We start from the raw sequence: 19,324 nt of genomic DNA on the forward strand, positions 1-19,324 counted from the left end.
CCGTTTCCTCCCTTTTCCTCCCCACGCTCCCCGAAGTCCTCCCATCAAACCCCCCCTCAGCCGACTCACCTTCCTCTCTCATCCTGCCTCCACCACCTGGGAATAGCTTCAGCCTCTCAACTTCATACCTACACCTCTGCAAACACACACACACACACACACACACACACACACACACACACACACACACACACACACACACACACACAGACCGTGCTATAAACGAGACTGACAATTGACTTCGAGAAAGCTCGGATCTCATTGATTTTTAAATGGTGCCTCACTGATACCTTATTAGCATTGGGATCACCACTGATATGGTCATTGCTGCAGACCCACATGTCTTTTGTGCCTGTCGATATAATTTGCACATTCACAGGTGGAGATGATCTCACAAGCTTTGTTGTTATGCTCACCCGGGTTCTTTCCATTGGCTGTTTAAAGAAGTTCAATAAGTGGACCAGTGGTTTACTGTATTGATCATAGTCACTGTCTGCACTTTAATGGGAACACAGTCTATCCTCACCTCGGTATCCTTGTGTGCTTCAAGGCCCGTGAGCCTTTTCTCATATAAGATGTTTTATTACAAATTGAAAATATGCCTCATTCTAATTATTGCATGATTGTGTGGATTTAAATGATTATCCTATACAGAAAGTGCTTGTTAATGTTTTAGGCATAATAGGATGTCGTTAGCAAACAGCTAATTACTTAAAGAAATATTCCAAAATGAGATTTCCTCTTTATAACAGCAGTCATTTTACAAAAGTAGACCTCAAATTTTTCAAATGGCTGATGTCTCATTAAGGAACACGCCTCTCCATTTACACATCAGCTCTTTCTCCGAATGATCCCAGTGCACATTCCTGCCTTTGAATACCTTATGAAGCTGTGATGCGACTGCTCTGATAGAGTGGATAGATCCCACTCGTATTGCCAGACCGACTCTGGAGAGTGCTAACATACAAAGCAATCTAGGCCTTGAAGATTGGCCCACGATGCTCGCCGGTCTCAGGTGGCTGATAAAATCCAACCACCATCGAACAACCAGCAAGGACCGTTATAGTGCTCCAGTCCCTCCGGCCCAACCGCCACTCTCTCTCTCTTAACCACAAGGCTTCCATATGGACACCTATTATGGCTGCCACTTAATTACCTATCAAAAAACATTTCACTGCACTTGACGGAGGGCTAGAAGGAGTGGAGAGGGAGGGAGGAAAAAACACAGGCATAAAAAAGAGTGAAAGACGGGAAAGAGAAATGGGAAAGTCGGACTGAGAGATTGATTGAGAGAGGACTAGCCATGCATCTGCGTAGTGAATTTGAATGGATGGGGACAGACACGGGGGGGGAGTGGGGGAATAGCCTTGCGGTGCAGATGGGGTGAGCAGTGATCTGGCCGGCATCCTGTTTTTTGTCTCGTGTTTACAAACCCACACAACAAGAGAGAAAAGGGGGAGGGTCCTGGCCAGGGGAGGCGATAAATTACCTGTGATTGATGCTTGCCGCCGTGGAGGACGACAGTTAAAGACGTGCAGTGCTCATCGCTGACCCTCTCTTCACTCCCCCCCTCCCCTACTCTCACCCGCTCCCAGCCTCTCCACCACCACCCCAACAACTCACAATTAGCTGTTCTGTCCGTCACATGGCCCACCCTTAGCGGTCATACACCAAAATGATAATCATTTTCTACCAGACGGAGCGCTGGTTAGAAGAGCAGCTCTCACCACAGGGGGTTTGATGCATTGGCCACAGGCTCTATGCTGTAAATGTCACCCTCCATCATTCCCTGTCAGGCAAACAAATCTGCTCTTTTTTTATTGATAATAAAAAGTCTGACTTAGTCTGCCTCGGTTCAGGACTTCAGTCTTCTGGACCCATATGAGCGGACAGCACGTCAACTTAAATAAGTAGAAGTGAAGGTAGCTCCAGAACTAGGCACATGAACAGATCTAATTACATGACATTAGGAACTGTGTACGGCCAACTGAAACTAGGCCAAAACCCTAATGCTTGCCTCCAATAATAACTGAAACATCAGACATTATTTTTAGGGTTTGTCTTTTGATCTTGGCACTGGTCATAGAAAATAGTTCATAATATAACACTTGCAGGTTATATACTAATATGAGCGCTGTCTGTCGTTTGTGTATATCGTCGTTCTTTAACATTCAACATATAAATTGTCCTCAGTTGTTTTGGACTCTGAGAATAGAACATACATACATACATACAAACAACCCAGATCCCAAAATCCTTGGGACGTTGTGGTTCTTGTCGCTTTGCATGTTGCAGAAATCAAGTTAAGAATGAGTATATAGTTACAAAGAACAATCAAGTTTATCAGTTCATACATTAAACATACATTGTACTGTATTCGGTTGAATAAGTCATTGCACTCTGTGTTTATTTACATTATACACAGATTCATAATTATTTTGGAATCGGGGTTGGAACATTACAATCACAGAAGACAGTATTCAAGGCCCGTCAATGTACATCTGATCTGGGACTGGCACTTGTTCCATGTAGTATTACGACACTGCAGAGCACTCATAATCACAGACGTAGGAGACAAAAGAATGTGTTCACTCGCCCCAAAAGACCAAAGGCAGCGTGGAAATAACTTCTTTGTTTTGTATTTTTGCAGACAAATTCAGTCTTTCCAGGATAACAGATGGTCTGTCATTACACCCAAGAATTTGCATGAAAATACCTGCTTGTTTTATTTCATTATGGATAACAATAGGAACGTTATGAGGGACAGATTGTGAAACAAATAAAACTTCTCCCATTTTCTTTGTGGTAATCTGAAGAGCATTATTATTGTTACTCGACCACCTTGGTGCAGCCCAGGGCTTCCTGACTTACTTAAACACACAATATGTCATTTCTGCTGCAAGGTGTCTTCCAATCAAAACAATAAACACAAAAGAAGGTGTGAAGTAGCGTGGGATCATGGGAGTTGTTGTCTTTATTGTCGCTGGTGATGATGATTAACTGATGAGGTAACGTGTGAAAGTTTTATTCACATTACACTTCGTCACGTTCACCAACTTCCTCAGTCTCTGAATTATCGTCTGATGTTTCCCCAGAAGTTGCCAGGCGACCGAATGAAACACACGGTTAGATGAATAAAAATGACAGTTGAAACGTTGTTGGATGAAATTCGGAATAAAGTAAGTGCACTTCTTGACGAAAGATAGAACAAAAGGTCCTCATTTTAATGTGGAAATGTTACATAAAAGTATAACAGAGATATTAGAGGGAGAAAAGAGAAAAGAATACTAATGAATCAAACGGGGATTCAGTTCCCGCTGGACCATTTTTGACACCAAAATGTCTGCTATACTGTTTTAAAGCCAAGGAATAATCTTAAAGGGGGCTCTTGCATAGGTGTTGGGTTTGTCTAAATCTTATAGATCTTTTGTTTTGTTGTACTAACACAATACTGAGGTAAGGCCTACTGGTCTGAAACCCTTATGTTTTTTTGGACGTGGGATTTTCAGGTAATGGTTGTTAAAAGATGTGCAGAGTTTTCCATGACAGAGGGACAGTTTGTGTGAGCTGAAGCCTGAAAGGTTGTTTGCCATACTGCAGTTAGAAAAGTGCTGCATTCACCAGCCCAGCAGCTTTCTCGATATTTGTTGTGCTCCTAACATCTTCACAGTTCTGTGTGGGGCTGCAGGTGTAACAGTTTTAAGTTTCCTTTGTGCTTAACAGAAGTATCTAGTCATTCAGATCTCGTGAAGAAAATGTTTAGATCATTGGCAAAATGAAAATTCATAATGTTCAATGTTCACAATAGGATGAGGAGATTAAATTCCTGTCAGAGTTTTCACATTTTTGAGGTTATTGGCTTTAAAGTCGACCTGCTTGCTATTGATTTTTGATTTGGTCAGCGCCAAACAAACATGTTTGCTTATATCTGAAGAACAAGATTTGTACAATGCTGTTTTGTCACACATTTAACCTTTATCAAAACAATGCAGCTTCTGTGATTTGGATATCACACTCACCCATATTACCATTTGATAGTAATAATTGTGCAGCCCTACTTTAAAGGCATCTTCCAGAAGCTGTCTGTGTGCCAGTTTTGATTCCATCATTCTGATTTTCATCTCTATTTCTGTCTATTTAAGTGATCCAGAATCTTTGTTTCTTAAAGCCACTTTCTTTGCATTTATAACTTTGTTATGTCCCTTGTCACACATGATTTATTATTTGAATATATTCTAATCTCCTTTGTGGGTTACAGTCAGCGTTACACAAAAAGTTAATGTAAGCTTTTGTGACAGTAGTCATTTTATCCAGTGAACCCTCCTGGACGATTTCCCAATTTGGCATTTTTTATCCCACTGACATTCGTCTTTGTCATTATCACTTTATTTTCTGGTTTACTTCTCTTGAGTGTTGTCTCATATACTAGGATCATGTGCACTTACTTAAATTAGTTAATACAGTATGCTGCTCCACTGCAAATACAGTATTTTATTTGCCAAGTTCTTTGTGACAAATAAATATACAGCTGCTGTATGTATTGTATATTTATTCTTTTGCACAGCAGCGTGCAGCGTGTTGGCTGCTGTCCCCCTCCTCCTCTCCTACACATCTCTCTTCATCACTACAGCTATCCCTTCCTGACCCGCTGCTTCAGTTGCCACAACAGCAGCACTGGTTGGAAATATTTGAAACAAAAAAAATTGAATAGGTAATCACACTGGTTGGACTGTTCAGCTTTCACACGTGTGTTTTCTAGCTATTCTGTTCTGCTAATACTTCTGGTGCAGACAGTCCTTGAGCCCTTTTGAGTCTTAAAAAATATTTGATAATTCAGCGAGTTATTAACATTAACATTGCTCAGCTGTGTTCTTAATAATCTAAAAATCAAAATTTTTGGTGGTCAGTGTTGAAATTGTGGCAGGCAGCCACAAGTAAATCAATGTAGGGGAAACACTGAGCATCTTTAACATTTGCAAACACTCGTCCAGGATATTGTTTTTGTTGTGGCTCTGAACATACTGTACGAGCCCAGGTAACGAAGTCCAGAGGGACACTGGTTCAAGGCCACTTGTGAAGCTTTGCCGTCGGGGTGCGTGTTTACAACACACAGCAAAATCAATCCAAATTCTCCTGGAAAATCCCACATTTGATCACAGATCTTAAATTTTACAGCATCATAGATCAATGGACGCAAGTACGGCCTTCCCTAGTTTTCCCCAAGTCTGCATCACTGTCTGCTTACACAAGGTTGAATCCAGGGACTTCAAAAAAAGAGCCGGGCATTGTAGATTGTAGCCAGCTCTCTGTGAAGCATGACAAAGATGCCGTACCAAATCTGCGATAGTACCTTGTGTGTGTCTGTATAATACCCACTTTGTTGCTAAATGAGCCTACGTTTGTAAGAACAATAGATGGAAGGGATGGCTGATTGAATCTTTGCCGTAGGCGTTTCCGAGTGCTCCCCTCCATCCTAGTTTCTTTCTCCTGTTAGTTCTGATCAGCTCCTGGGGGATGTTATTCAACATCTAACGGTAGAAGTGGCTTAATATCATCTCATGAGTCAGCTTGGGTTGCAGCTTCAGCAAAGTCACTCGCCGTGACTCCTCGCAATGCCTGTGCATGTTGCCACTCAGCTGTGCTGTTGGAAGTTGCTCTGACAGACACGGTCCGCAGAGGCCAATGATTTACAGAATCAGGAGCAGTAGTTCTCAGGACACTCATTCTCTTCTTACAGATGCGTCGAGTTAGACACGACCGAAAGACACGCAAACAAAAAGATGTAACGTGTGAGCAGCTGATGCTTCAAATCAGTGTTTTCCTACGCTTACATTTACAGTGTGTGATAATGCAGTCCTTGCAGATGGAAGAGGCGAGGCACTCTATTGTTTGCAAGAATTTTGATTTAACTTGTATCCTTGTGAAAAGGGACCAGCCAGGGCAAGAAGATATTTTTGAGACTACATCAAAAGAAAAAAGAAAAAAGATAAGGTTGCAGTATTGAGCCATGATGCATCTAAAATCAATATTCATTTTGTCTCTTGTAGCTTGAAGCTGCCCTCCACAATCCTGTTCACTGCGCATTGTTGGGCTTCTCTGCTGCGAGCACCTCCTTACCTCAAGGCTACCTCTGGGTAAGTGATCTGTTGCTTATACACACGCCTGCATGCATTCATATACTGTACACACACCCACACACTCAATTGAATGCTAAATAACTAGAAATAATAATAAATGACAAGGCAAAATAATGCATATTTTACAGTTGCTGATAGCTTCGCTTTTAACACAATAACCATAGCCATTTAAATGTCCCTGCTACCATATTCTCTCATTCATTCATTCAAAGAAAAGAAGAAGAAAAAAATGTATCTCAAGGCTAAAAATGGGACATGCACCATTTCTCTCTGCAAAATGTCGCCAGGAAACTGTGAATTAATACAGTGTAAAGGCTAGTGGTAGGTAACTGCTGCAGAGTGTTTTATGATGAGTGGGGCAAATTGTGCCGCCAGACCAGCACATCACAATCCCCGGACTTGTGGGAGTTTAGCTGGATCTGGAAAGGGGAGGGTGGGATTCAGAGAAAAAAAAATGATGCAAAGAATCTGCTATTAATCTTTAAGTTTCAATTTTTGTTCCCCCGTCCTTTTTGGAGATGGTGGGCCATTTATCAGGTAATCCTCTTTAAACCCAAAAGGTGCCTAAATCAAGTGTAGGCGCTTCAAGACACAGAGTGCGGCTCAGTGTCTGAGACTTAATTGCTTGTGCGATGCTATTCTAAAGAGGACTGGATGCTCGGATGGGGAAAAGGAGATATTGTGGAGCTGGCATTCAGGGCACTGAGATATCAGTGGTTGACCCTCAATTTCTCTGTGAGCACATACTATTACAGATGACTGTAATGTCCCTGACCTTGGCCTCCCACACCTTTTGGAGGAATAAAGGTAGCTTTTCCACATGCTGCGTGGTTAACTGGTACAGAATAAGTGTAGTGTAGCTAGTGAACACAAGACTGAAGTGCTGCATTAAAAGGTTTAAGTCCCTTATGCCCACATGCATTCATGCACAATAGGGCCATTAACAGCTGCTACGGAGGTTATATATGGTGGTGAAGTTCATTCATTTTTAAAGCATAGCAGCAAGGCATGCACCGAAGACCTCAGACCGAGTCAAGTCTCACGTCATTCAACAGGAATTCAAGTCACATCTCAGGTCAAGTCTCAGAGTCCAGGAGAGCAAATCATACGGCTCAATATAAATGGTCAAGATCAAGTCTTTCTGGTCTCTGAATGCTGATGATAACAGTAACATGGCTTCTAAACATGTTCATGTCCTTTAAATTAAAGGATAAGTGCACCCAAAAATGAAAATGATTTGTAGTTCACAAAATGCTTCTGGAGCTTCACTGTAAACAGTTTTGCAGCATTCTCCTAAACAACTGAAGTAGATGGGGACTCGCTTAAAACGTAAAAAAAAACACCAAAAAACAAAAGAAATGGCCTTAATACAACTCGTCTGGTGTAATCCAAAGCCAAGAGATGCCACATAGATTTGAAAAGACATTGTTTACACCCTTTTTAAGTTGATCTGTCCACTGTAGCTGCTAAGCTAAAAGGGTTAGCGCATACCCCATCTGAAGTGGGTGCACACGCTCGACCATGCATCTAGGGTGTAAACAATGTCTTATCCTTCAATATGCCTTGTTATGTACGTGACCATCTGAGGCTTTCTCATTTATTTAGTTTTGTTCCAGGATTATACCAGGTGAAAACTTACTAGAAAGTTTTCCATATCAAAGTCAGATCTTCAGGGAGTCGAGTCTTACGTACGTCAAGCTGAAGTTAAATTTCAAGTCACATTTTTGTGACATGCCTGACTTCAGTCCAAGTGATGTTTTCTTGGCAGTAATTTTCAAGAAATAGGTTTGCCTCAAAAGAAAAAAGAGTTTGGATCTGAATCTTTGGGAAAGAAAATGTCAGACGTTTCACTGTGATGGAGCATTGCTCAGTAAACAATGAAAATTCACCTCTTGATTGAATTATAATTGCATTTTTGGCTTTGGAGGCAGTCACAGTGGATATTTGGAATAAACTGGGGTACACTTATTGCATTTCAATAACTTGGAGATTTCTGCCTGTAGAAACCGAAGGGCTGTAGCGCCTTTATGGTGAATTCCATATATGAGGAAGTCTTCAAAGATATCCAGCAAAGAGGTCTTTCACTTAAAGGTCGAGTGTCTCGGACTTATTGCGGCGATGTTGAAGATTGCAACCAATTAAACACCCATTTCCTCTCCGACGGTGGCTGCTAAAAACGAGAAAGTCCCTCTCTAGAGCTAGTGTTTGATTTGTCCATTCTGGGCTGCTGTATTTAACAGCAGTTCAACATGGCATACTGCGTGGAAGAGCATCCTTCCCTCTGCAGATAAAAAAGGCTAATCCAAAGGTAACAAAAACACAATTCTTGGTTTCAGGCGATAATAAACTAATGATGTGATTATGATTATAAAAATGTCAGCAACCTTTTTCATTGTGAATGGAATTAAATTCTACAGAGTGAATTTTCTTCGCAGTGCCAGCCAAATCAGAAATTCTGGACCGACCTCACTAACAGAAAAAGGGGCACCTTGAGTTACTGAGCACATCTGACCTTCCTCCAGCACAGTCAGTGTTACATACTGTACAATGCAACATGTCAACAAAGCAAAAACAAACTGGTATCCACTGAAAAAATAATAGTGAAGGCCTGCGGATCCAGCAAGAATAATTAGTGGCTGAGCGTTCCCGCCCCCAGTTGGTTCTACCTCCCTGGCAGGCTTGTCAAATAAGGGATGACACTAATCATGTTAACGTGAGATGGGCTATGGGGATTTCTGTGTGCTTTGATCAGAGTAATGACATTGTGTCTAATCAGCCTGATACCCCAGTGTTTCCCTGTTTGCCTTCACCTTCTTTGTTCCACTTTCTCCAGCATCCTGCTACTACTAACGCTGCCATTACGCGTCTCCACTTATGTGCATATTCAGGAGGTTAGAAATTCATAGCAAATGTCAGGGATGGGAAATTTAAAATGCAGCCGTTTTGGAGTACATCAACAATCTGGTGACCCATGGTTTTGGCTGCTTAATGTGGCGAATGCAATTGAGCAGAGTGTGCTATCATGACCATTCTCCCACGCTTCCTCACTGCATCCAGAGCAATCTAATTATTGCTGGCAGAGCATTTACTGTTTGGGAAGTTTTTGTTTCTCCCGAGCTGAGCAGAGGAATCTGTCCAGGGCACGACTCCAGATATCTATTTCTCTAAATAAGTAGTGATGACTTTGTCAGGACACAGTATTTGCACTGGATATCGGGCGGGGAGAGAGAGGGAGAGAGAGAGAGAGAGAGAGAGAGGGGGACTGGGTGTAATTGAAAAGAGGAAGGGAATGTATTCATTGATGTGGATCGTGGTGATGGTGGTGTGTGTAGTTGTTTGTTAGGTACGGATGGACATGTGAATCTATAAATTATAAAGGAGTCTGGGCGAGGGGGGGCCTTGCCTCTGGTTCTGGTTACACAGATTCACTTGAAGCCGTCTTTTTTCGTGCTCCTCGCTGCAAGATAAGTCCCTGTCTTTTTTTTTTCCACCCTGTGCAACAGACCATTATTTGTTCTGGCTCATTCTCAAGAGCCCACAGGATCGCTCCTGTCCAGATTCTGCACGCTGATACAAATCAAACAAATGATTGCATGCAAATAAGGGTGAGTGTGGAGGAGAAGAGCTAAAGACTATATTTAGCTCGTGTCACATTCGCACGATGTGATTCATACAGAGAATAAATCTTCGGTGTCTAGCAGCGAGCAGCCGTGCTTCTTTTTTCGAGGAGGACGTTGTGTTTTGTCTGGACATCCACCGGGGCCTCACACAGGAGTAATGAATGAAATTGTGTTGAAAACCTACAGCGACACTTTAATTGTTTGGGAATGGAGGCAATGCCACCCTAATTGGAATTGTATCTGAAATAGGTTGGAGGGCTCCTGCTGTCTTCGTTTACTCGGCATTGGCTTTGACAGGCTTACATAAAGGCCAATGTGAATATGCTACAGAGGAAATGAAGACACTCAGACTTTGGGGTGTGTGTCGCTTCGGGGAGCTTGTTATGAGTAGTGGACCTTTGTTGATATCATCTAAGGCTGGTTTCTTGTTTGTTTACTGCGTGTTTTTTGGTTTTTTTTATAATGATTTGTGTTCTCTCTCTCTTCGAAAAGGTACAGACCACGAACACTGAATTGTAGAAACTTCCAATCAATTCAAATTGAGCCACCGAAAGCTCCCGGATTTCAAAGGCTCTCTTTGAATGCTTGTGTTCGAGTCTTTATTTGTACTGAGAGCTGCAGCTTAAAGTTCTTAGTGTGACCTTGGACATGTTAACATCAGATGTCAGCGTAATGAATAGAAAATTATTATATTTTCATTTTATCGTGAACTGACTCCCTCAATAGATCAGTCACTTGATCTCGTAAACTCATAATAAAAACCCCCTCATTGTTAAGCAACACGGAGTCTTTCAGAAACTTACGAGAGCCTCTCTGTTCTTTCAATGATGAAAAGATCGCAGGGGTTTAAGGATTGTTTGATGTTCTCGAGATGACATTGTGAATCCATTACATAATGTGTTTAAAATTCCAAGTGATATTCAAAAAAAAAAAGAGAGCAGTTGCTACAAACGACAAGGTCTGAAAGGATAATTGATTTGAACTTTTTTGAAATCTAAATTGCTGACAGGTAGAGAATGTTTAACCAAAGGCACATTATCCACTGGCCTCCACAATTTGATTAAGACACTGAACACACTGCAGGCACGATTTAAGCTAGACCGGCGTGGTTCTGCTCTCTGCTCTTCCTATCTCTTTTTTTCTTCTGTTTCAGCAGAATAGTTTATTACCCATGGCATTATGATTCAGTCCATTGGTACAGCTTAACATGGGGTCTTGACCTTTTCTCAACCGTGTTTTTTTCTCCCTACAGGTGGCTGGCGGAGGAGACGGCTCTCAGGGGCAGATAGAAATATTTTCCCTCAACAGACCCATGCCAAGAGCTGTAAAGAGCCTGCAGGTCGGCGCCGCCGTCCGATGTCTGGAGTATGTGCCAGAACCCTCTCCGAGTGAAGAAGTGGAAGCCGGAGTTCACAAGGCCCCCTCAGGGATCGGCGCCAACATTTGTGTTGGATCAGACGACGGGCGGTGAGAGACTGATATCACAGAAAACAGAGATGAACTACAAACAAGCCTTTGTGTTGAAATAGAATGATGTAAAATTATGAAATGAGATTTAACACACAAGTGTAAAGGTAAAAAGAGCAGAATGCTTCTCTTCTGTAGTGATATAATATCCTGTATTATCCTCTGTTACGGTCCCTTGAGATCACTTGCAGTATAGATTTGCTTGTCAATATTTCATCAAAGCAGGAAATCAGAGTTGATACCCTAACGCAGCATCAATACTGCTACTGCTGCAAAGATCACTGTTTCATTTTCAAATCCAATAAACCTTCTGATCCCCACTGTGTGTAACAGAGGATAGGTTTAATCTCGGTCTGCTGCCATAGTTCAGTGAATACGTTCTTCTGTTTGATTGTTTTTTTTTTCAAACTGAGAATATTCTTGGTTTTAAGATTCAGCTTTATGTTGCCGCTTTTCTGTAATTTTCATTTGTGGCAGTGTTTAGTCATTGCTATAAGAACCAGAATCATACGTCAGCAGTTTTTTTTTTTTATGCTGACTCATTCCCTTGTGGTGTTAGTGTCTGTCCAGGGAAACCGAAAGAAAGAAAAACGTAGAGTAAAATAAAAAAAAACAATTTCAGCATTTCAGCACACTCGAAGGACTGTCAGCCTCTTCTCAAACGGAGAGAAACAAACAGCGATGTGCATTTGTCATTCTGAAGAAGACAATAAGATGCAGCAAAGTTCAGATGGCATTTCAAACATGAGAAAGATAGAGTGGTTGCACATACACAATGCTTTGCTCCAAAGTGCACTGTTAAATCAAACTGCATGAAAACGAGGCACTCTGTCATTTCAAATGACACTCATTTATCATGCCGGCTTGTGCTGCTTTTGTTCTTCCAGCGTACTGGTCTACGGCAGTGTGGACACCGCAGCACAATGCCTATTGACCCTCCAGAACCCAGAGGGCTGCCCTGTGCTGTGCCTGAAGCACTCCTCTCGCTTCCTGTTTGCAGGCCTGCGGAACGGAACCATGATGGTTTATGGAAGAAGTAGCAGGGGTAAGGTCCCTCCAAGGTTGCTTTGTTTCCAGACGGATGGCTGTAGTTTCTGTTGCAGTTCTCAATGTGAGGTCTGTCGGGGAAGTGAAATGTACAAATGTCCCCGGTGCTTTTTTAAATCTCATGTCAGAAGAATATATGATGAAAGATGAAGTCACAGCTAATTCAAAATGCAAAACATATTTGTGATGACATCGACGACATTCTCTAAATACTATTTTCATAAACATGTAGCTACAGTAAATGAGGCATGTCATTGCTATTGTGTGCGAATTCCAGCCTTTACTGCGTTTCTACCAATTCAATACAAACACAATTAGACAAACAGGGTGCATTCATGTCACAGTAACATACATTTCTAATTCTGACATGAGGCTATCCAGTGTCTCATTCCCTTTTACTTTTGTAGATAGAAACCTGCATGCCAGCTACTCTCCTAATGAGATGTTATGTTAAATGGACTGAGACATCTTTTATCGTTAATTTCTAATGGCTGATGTTAATCAACAAAATATTTTTTCCTACAGTGAAATAATTAGTACAAATGAGTTTTACTGTTTTCATGCATTATAAATTTCTAAAACAGCTCTGTGGTAAACATCTTTTGTGTTCAATATCAGTGTTAAGTGTCATGTGTGACACATTTTTCAGGAAACCCATTTTCAGACCGAGAGTATTTGTAAAATTCAATTAATTTCAGACTGCCTTTCAAACTGCTGCCTTCGAATCACTTTCCCTTAATGCTATACCTTTCCATTCCTACTGATTTTCACACCCGCTGTAAGTATGAAAATAACACTTCGCCATGTGGTAGATGGCATGCCATGTTTAGTCAGGCAACGCACAAGGCCAGGGGGGGCTTAACATCATCACAGCAGTCGTATGCAGGCTTCACAGCCAGCGGGAGCACAATAGCTCTATCACCAGGCTTCTTCTTACCTGGCCACAGTATGTCAACGTGCTTGCCTTCCTCCTGTGCTCCTCTCTCCTCCCAAGCAGAAAGGATGATTAATTACACCAAGCTGCTGCATGCCGATTAAATATTACTATTCATGCTTTGTATATAAAAAAAAGGACAGGAGAAAAGCTCTGGAGGGTGCCGGGGAATGTTTGTGGATTCGGCACATCTGTTAAAGATTTATGCCCTTGACTAGTGTGCTACTGTCTAAAAACAAGTCTGCAGCAGCCAGGAAATGCCAAGGCTTCAGTCGAGACTTGTATCAAAAAGGGTTTAAATGCTCCAAACACATTGTTGCTCAGTGAGTAATGTGCTCCAGCTATCCTCACCGAGATATGCACATCATGTCAACTTGCAATGAAAATATTCTGCAAAACGAGGCAGAGAAGTTTGGTTTAGTGTGACAAGTCGGGGCCCCTCTGTGTTAAAGAGGGAGAAGCTTTGGTGTGGCCTTGCTTAGCGTGAGGGGCCGGAGGGACATTTACAAGAGTGAATTTTGAAAAGGTGGAAAAATGACCTTTATAACATGCCAAGCAATTAACCTGTGGAAGGCAGAAGGCATTGTAAAGCTATTCTGCTATGAAAGCCAGAAATAAACAACTCAAAATGTTAATTAAATGGCTGGGTGCACTCCCTTCCCTAATTTTGCTTCATTAACGCATAGCAAAGGAAATGCTTATGCAATTCACTTTATAATGTGCTTCTGTGGTAGCTGCAACGTGTGCCCCGTGATTAAAGCTCAGAGAATAAAGGTCTGCTTCATTTTCACACTGATGAAGCAAAATGGGAGTGCAAGACAGAGAGAGAGAGAACTGATGATAAAGTAGTTGGAAAGTGGATTAAAGCGTACACCGCTTATTAGCATGTGGGAGGCAGGGATGAAAACATCGCGCTGCACAGTGTGTGACGATTCAAATGGAAGTTCACAGTCGTTATTTAGTCAACCTGTGGTATATATTCTCTCACATGGCGTTTTTTTTTTATTAGAGTGAAAGAAAATGAGCCTTCACTGTGAGCCTTCTTCACTGATGCTTAGTAATTGCTCAGCAGTGTTAGATGGCTTTAGGAGTACTTTTAAAGTAAACACCAAGCTAACTTGCTGTGGTACAAGTGGGAAGAATTGAATTTAATTGCTTCGCTCAATGTGTTCAAATCGAAGCAGGGCATGTGTTCAGAGATTATTAATATAACTGTAGGCTTGCTGTGATAATAGCCATTGATTTGAAGGGTTTTTCTTACGTCCTTTTGATTTCTTGGTTGTAGTTTTTTTTTAGCAGTGCATCGTGTTTTTGTTCACAGTTATTTTTTTCCCTTTTTTTTCTCCCAGATGACCTCTGGGACCCTGACTCCTGCAGATGTGTAAGCCTGGGCTCAGAACCAGTGCGAACACTGTTGGTGTTAGATGACTCAGTGTGGGCGAGCTGTGGGAACTCGGTCACAGTCATGGACATCTCCAGTCTCACCACTCAGGTAAATAACTAAGTCATTGCTGGGCACATAATGTTGCACTTTACCTTTTACTAAAAAAAGAAACGGATATCGACTTTTCATGAAATCATCAAACGGCTACCATGTGGGAAAGTTCTGAACATTGTGCATTGTTTATTCCGATATTCCTTCCAAACACTTTGTACTTTCATCTACAACTTAAATACGCTGCTATTTTTGCTTATTGTGATGTTTTTTCTTGGAGAAATCTTCAAATGCTCAGTATGCTCACAACTACACAATACACTTTTTTATCAAAACTACAAAATATATTCAAATTGCTCAGAACTACTATTTCCCTCAATCTCTCTCTGACAGCTGTCAACCTGCCTTTCTGCTCCCTTCCTCCCACTCACTGGGGTGCGTTTACACCTCGTATTGCAACGTACATCCAGTGACATCATGACGTCATCATGCACATACAATCTAATTAAGCGGAAGATGAAAAAAGAATGAATGTTCTAGCTATTGATTTTTTATTTTAGATCAGGTCGAACAGGATCATGTGAACAACATTTCCTGCGGCCACTTTGAGGTAATCTTTTGGTGCCCAGGACCGTTTTTTCACCATATGTCACTTGACATGGTGACGTTTTTTGCATTGTTTATTTTCTTTGTCTCTATACTAGATTATGGGAGACGTTTGTGTACGTAAGGAAGTCTAAAAAATTAATAAAAGATAGTAATTTAGGTGGTCATGTCATATGGCATACATAGCAAGATGTCATATTACAAAATATTACATCCAAGCACCCATCCATCCATTTTCTGGGTCAGGGCAGCAGGCAAAGAGCAGGGAAGCATTTCTGAAGTCCCCAAACTGGACACTCTCATCCTGGTGGCTGCGCCTTGAGATCCTATCCATGAACATCATAAACAGACTGTGACAAGGGACAACCCCGGCGGAGCCCAACACCCATAAAACGTTTTTGACTTCCTGCCGAGAACAGTGTTTCACTCTGGTTATATAAGGACTGCATGGCCTGCAGCAAGGGCCTCAATACCTCATACTATCACTGTACCCACACAGGAATCCCTAAGGGAATGTAAGCAAACAAAACACATGTAGACTTGACGGGCAAACTCTCATGACTCCCACAATAAATGCATGGATAAAGAGCTGGTTCACTGTTCCATGACCAGGGTGGAATCTGCATTGCTTTTACAGAGAGGCTTAAAAACTGTCCCCTACTTCTACAACATTGAAAAGCTTATCAGTCGAGACAGCTCAACCTACCATATCTCAGGGTGGCTCTCATCCACATCTGGCGTCTTGCCTCTAAGGAGCATCTTAACTACCACAGAGACCTCTGTCCAGGGATATGGGTATGGTTTCATCTTCAGACTGTGCCTCCTCCACAGAGGACATGTTTGTCAAGTTCGGGAGTTCCTTAGAGTGCCGTTTCCACTGCTCAGTTCCTCCCATGCTGAACAAAGCCTTAGCCAACCCAGCTTTCCGTTTATGACTCACTCGTTTGCCAGAACTTCCTTGAGGCCAATCGGAAGTCTGTCTCCATAGCTTCACTGAACTCCCCCCACACTTGGGTTTTTGCTTCGGTGACCACTGACAACTCCTAGCAGCCACATCCACAATGGAGGCTTTGAACGTGGCCCTCTTGGATTCCATGTCCTCAACCTCTCTGGAGGAGAGAGTTAAAGAGCTCGTGGACAGGGAAGTCAGCCATACATTCCCAGTTCCCCCTCACTACACGTCTGGCTTTACAAGGCAATGCCGTCAGTCCTCCTTGCCATCTGATCCGACAGCTCTGCTCCTCTCTCCGCCAGAGTGTCCAAGACATACGGCCACAGATGTGACGATCATCAACCTTTGGCCAATAGTGTTCTGTTACCGAGTACACTTATGAATCACCCAATGCTCGATCACGGTGTTTGTTATGACCAATTCATGACATTGCACCTCATCTCAATATCTTTCTTTGCGGATGCTGGGCCCACAGGGCAGCACCTCCATGTAGGTCTTTCAGGCTGTGTCCAACCTGACATTTCTTTCCCAGCTTTGGCTCCAGGAGAGGGCCTCGGGTTTCAAAAATATTACAGTATAGGTTAACTACAATGTCCTTACCTTTAAAAGTTGTTTTAGAGCAAAAAAATAAATAAATGCAAAAAAACAATCAAAATTATAGAATGACACTCAGTTGAGCACATGCCTCAAGCCATACCAAGGCCAGACAGCCCCCTTTAATTTAATCAAGCATGACCCTAAATTTAAAACCACCCATTATTGGTTAACCATAATTAAAGCTCACCAGATGAAAGGATCCGCATCAGATTACATTCACTCTTAGATACCAGCCAACTGAATACGGCCGATTTCTTTCATCAATAGCCCTGCATTATTCCCTGAGAATTTAACAAAAATGTCAAAAAGCATCTTATCTCACCCAATGTTAAATAAAGTGAGAAAAAGCCCTCGGCCTGTACCTTTATCCAGATCTGTACCTAAAGTTAATGGGATCTGTTCTAGGCCGAGACAAATCCTCCATCCAAGTTTTGAGTAAATCTTTTCAGTAGTTTTTGTGTAATCCTGCTGACAAACCAACAAACAAACAAACTGACACGGGGGAAAACACAACATCCTTGGCGGAGGTAATAATGCAATTCAAAAGATCTTGTTTGAAAGGATTGTCTAACCAGTTAAAGAATGAGTTTGAAGGATATTTGTTTTGTTATGTGTCACTTCTTGCAAGGTCAACTCCACCCACCTTGCCAGCTGATAAATATTTTCAGTCTTCACTAAACCATGGTTCGAAAACCAAAATGGATGGCTTCATAAGTGAAAGTGCTAGACAAGGTGATTTTTTCTTTTTTTTATTTGTTCTGTCGCTTTTTGGAGCATTTGAGGAATTTTTACTCTCCTTTCATTTTCTGAAAAGATTTATGCACACAGCCTTAGAGAGCCGGCTTTCTAATCTGTGATGTCATCAAGATTTACTGCCTGGAGCTGCTGCGTGGACAACGAATCAAAGCCTGTGTAGTCATACAATGTTTGTTGGAGCTCTCCCACACAAATAAGCTTCATTTCGCTGTAGCGCTCTGAGTTATGGTACAGGAATGTGCACTGTTATCTCCAGAAAATCATCCTGGGTGTTGTCTCTGTCACGCTTTCTATTTTTGTGTACTCATTCTCCAAGGTGTTCATCTGTACAGTGTGTCATTAGAGGTGTACAGGGGGGCACTTCTCCGGCTGTGGTAGACAATAATGAATGACACAAAACAAACTCTTCTGGGTAATGTTAATATGGTATTCAGATGCCGAACTGCAAACCATTACCATTTAATTATAGCTCCCAGATGGGAGTGTGCGTCGCTGTGTAAATGGGTAGAGGGTTTTTGTGGAAAAGGAGCATGTGTGCAAAGCAATCCTGCCCTGGATGAATAAAAGTTGATGACATATAAAAAATATGATTCTGAATTTGAACAGCCACACAAACTAAAACACCAACAATAAACAAAATGCATGTGTCATTGCCCGCATTGTATAAATTTGTTTTTCATTTTCAATGTAAATGAGCTTCATTTCTAGAAAGAACTGAATTAAGAAAGTTGCAAATGCACAATCGTTATTTAACCACTTATTCCATTTGCAATTACAAATGTTTTCTAACCTCGTGTTAGATATGATATGAATATAAATATGCAGCACAGTTGCAAAAAAAAAAAACTTAATTGAAGTACAAATTGAATATGCACATGCATTTACATTTTCTTCTCTTAAAAGTTGCAGCAAATTAAAAGAGGCAGCTGACAAATCTGGACGATCAATACAGAGACAGCTGCTTATTGAGTCTGCCTCAAGATCCTCATAATCAGGTGTGAGCTGAGCCAAGGATGTCTCCTTTTATTCCTTCACCTATTTTCCATTGCCCGTTCCTCTAGAGACGCAAGCTTAATCAGCTGAATGGCCACGCAGCGGAGGCACAGTTCTGGTTCAGTGTATCTCCCACAGAGCTTAACAGGTCAGCTCTGGTTACTTCTTCGCTAACCTTGTCTTCCTCACTAATATGTACTCAAGAGGGCTGACTTCACAGGGGCTGTGATGCATATCTGGGATCTGAAGAAGCAGAGCTTGGCACCTGTAGCAAGAGATATGACTTGGAGCAAGGATAGAGGGTCAGGGACTCTTATTCACTTCACTTCTTTCCATTGTTTTCCCCAATGGATGTTGCCAGATTTGCAGCACTTTTAAATCATTTATCCATGACACTGCTGGACACTGTAGCCTGACTCGTTTGACTCATCCTTGCACCCTACTGCTTGGTTTAGTCTCTTTTTAAATCTTCACGGTCAATGACTTACAGCATTATTTGAATACAACCTTTTCACTCTATTTTTGTGTAAACATGGCTGTGCTCTTAGTCCAGGGTTAGAAATTCTCTCCGACAGAAACCCAAAGGATCTTCAACGCGTAAAAAATTGTTTATACTCTCAGCTTTGTACTATTTGATTATTTACACTCCACCCCAGAGGGGATACATTGAAAAAGTGCTGACGAAACCTCAGCAATAGAATGGCTACAAGGAAAAAGAGAGAAGAGGGCTGAAGGAATTTGAGGATTTAGAAGCTGTTTCATCAGTGATTAGATGCAGAT

At 41.7% G+C, this 19,324-nt stretch overlaps 1 protein-coding gene across 1 annotated transcript in view; it reads left to right on the forward strand.

Annotated features, from left to right (window-relative positions):
- arhgef10la (Rho guanine nucleotide exchange factor (GEF) 10-like a) overlaps positions 1–19,324 on the forward strand; it is a 120,199-nt gene that overhangs the window by 86,851 nt on the left and 14,024 nt on the right. The window contains exons 21-24 of the mRNA XM_073468882.1: positions 6,048–6,134; positions 11,010–11,224; positions 12,112–12,269; positions 14,555–14,697. Of these exons, the coding sequence (XP_073324983.1) occupies positions 6,048–6,134; positions 11,010–11,224; positions 12,112–12,269; positions 14,555–14,697 (603 nt within the window). The remainder of the gene's footprint in view (positions 1–6,047; positions 6,135–11,009; positions 11,225–12,111; positions 12,270–14,554; positions 14,698–19,324) is intronic.

The sequence above is a fragment of the Pagrus major genome, chromosome 6 (genome assembly GCF_040436345.1).
Source record: "Pagrus major chromosome 6, Pma_NU_1.0".
In the NCBI taxonomy this organism is placed as follows: Eukaryota; Metazoa; Chordata; class Actinopteri; order Spariformes; family Sparidae; genus Pagrus; species Pagrus major.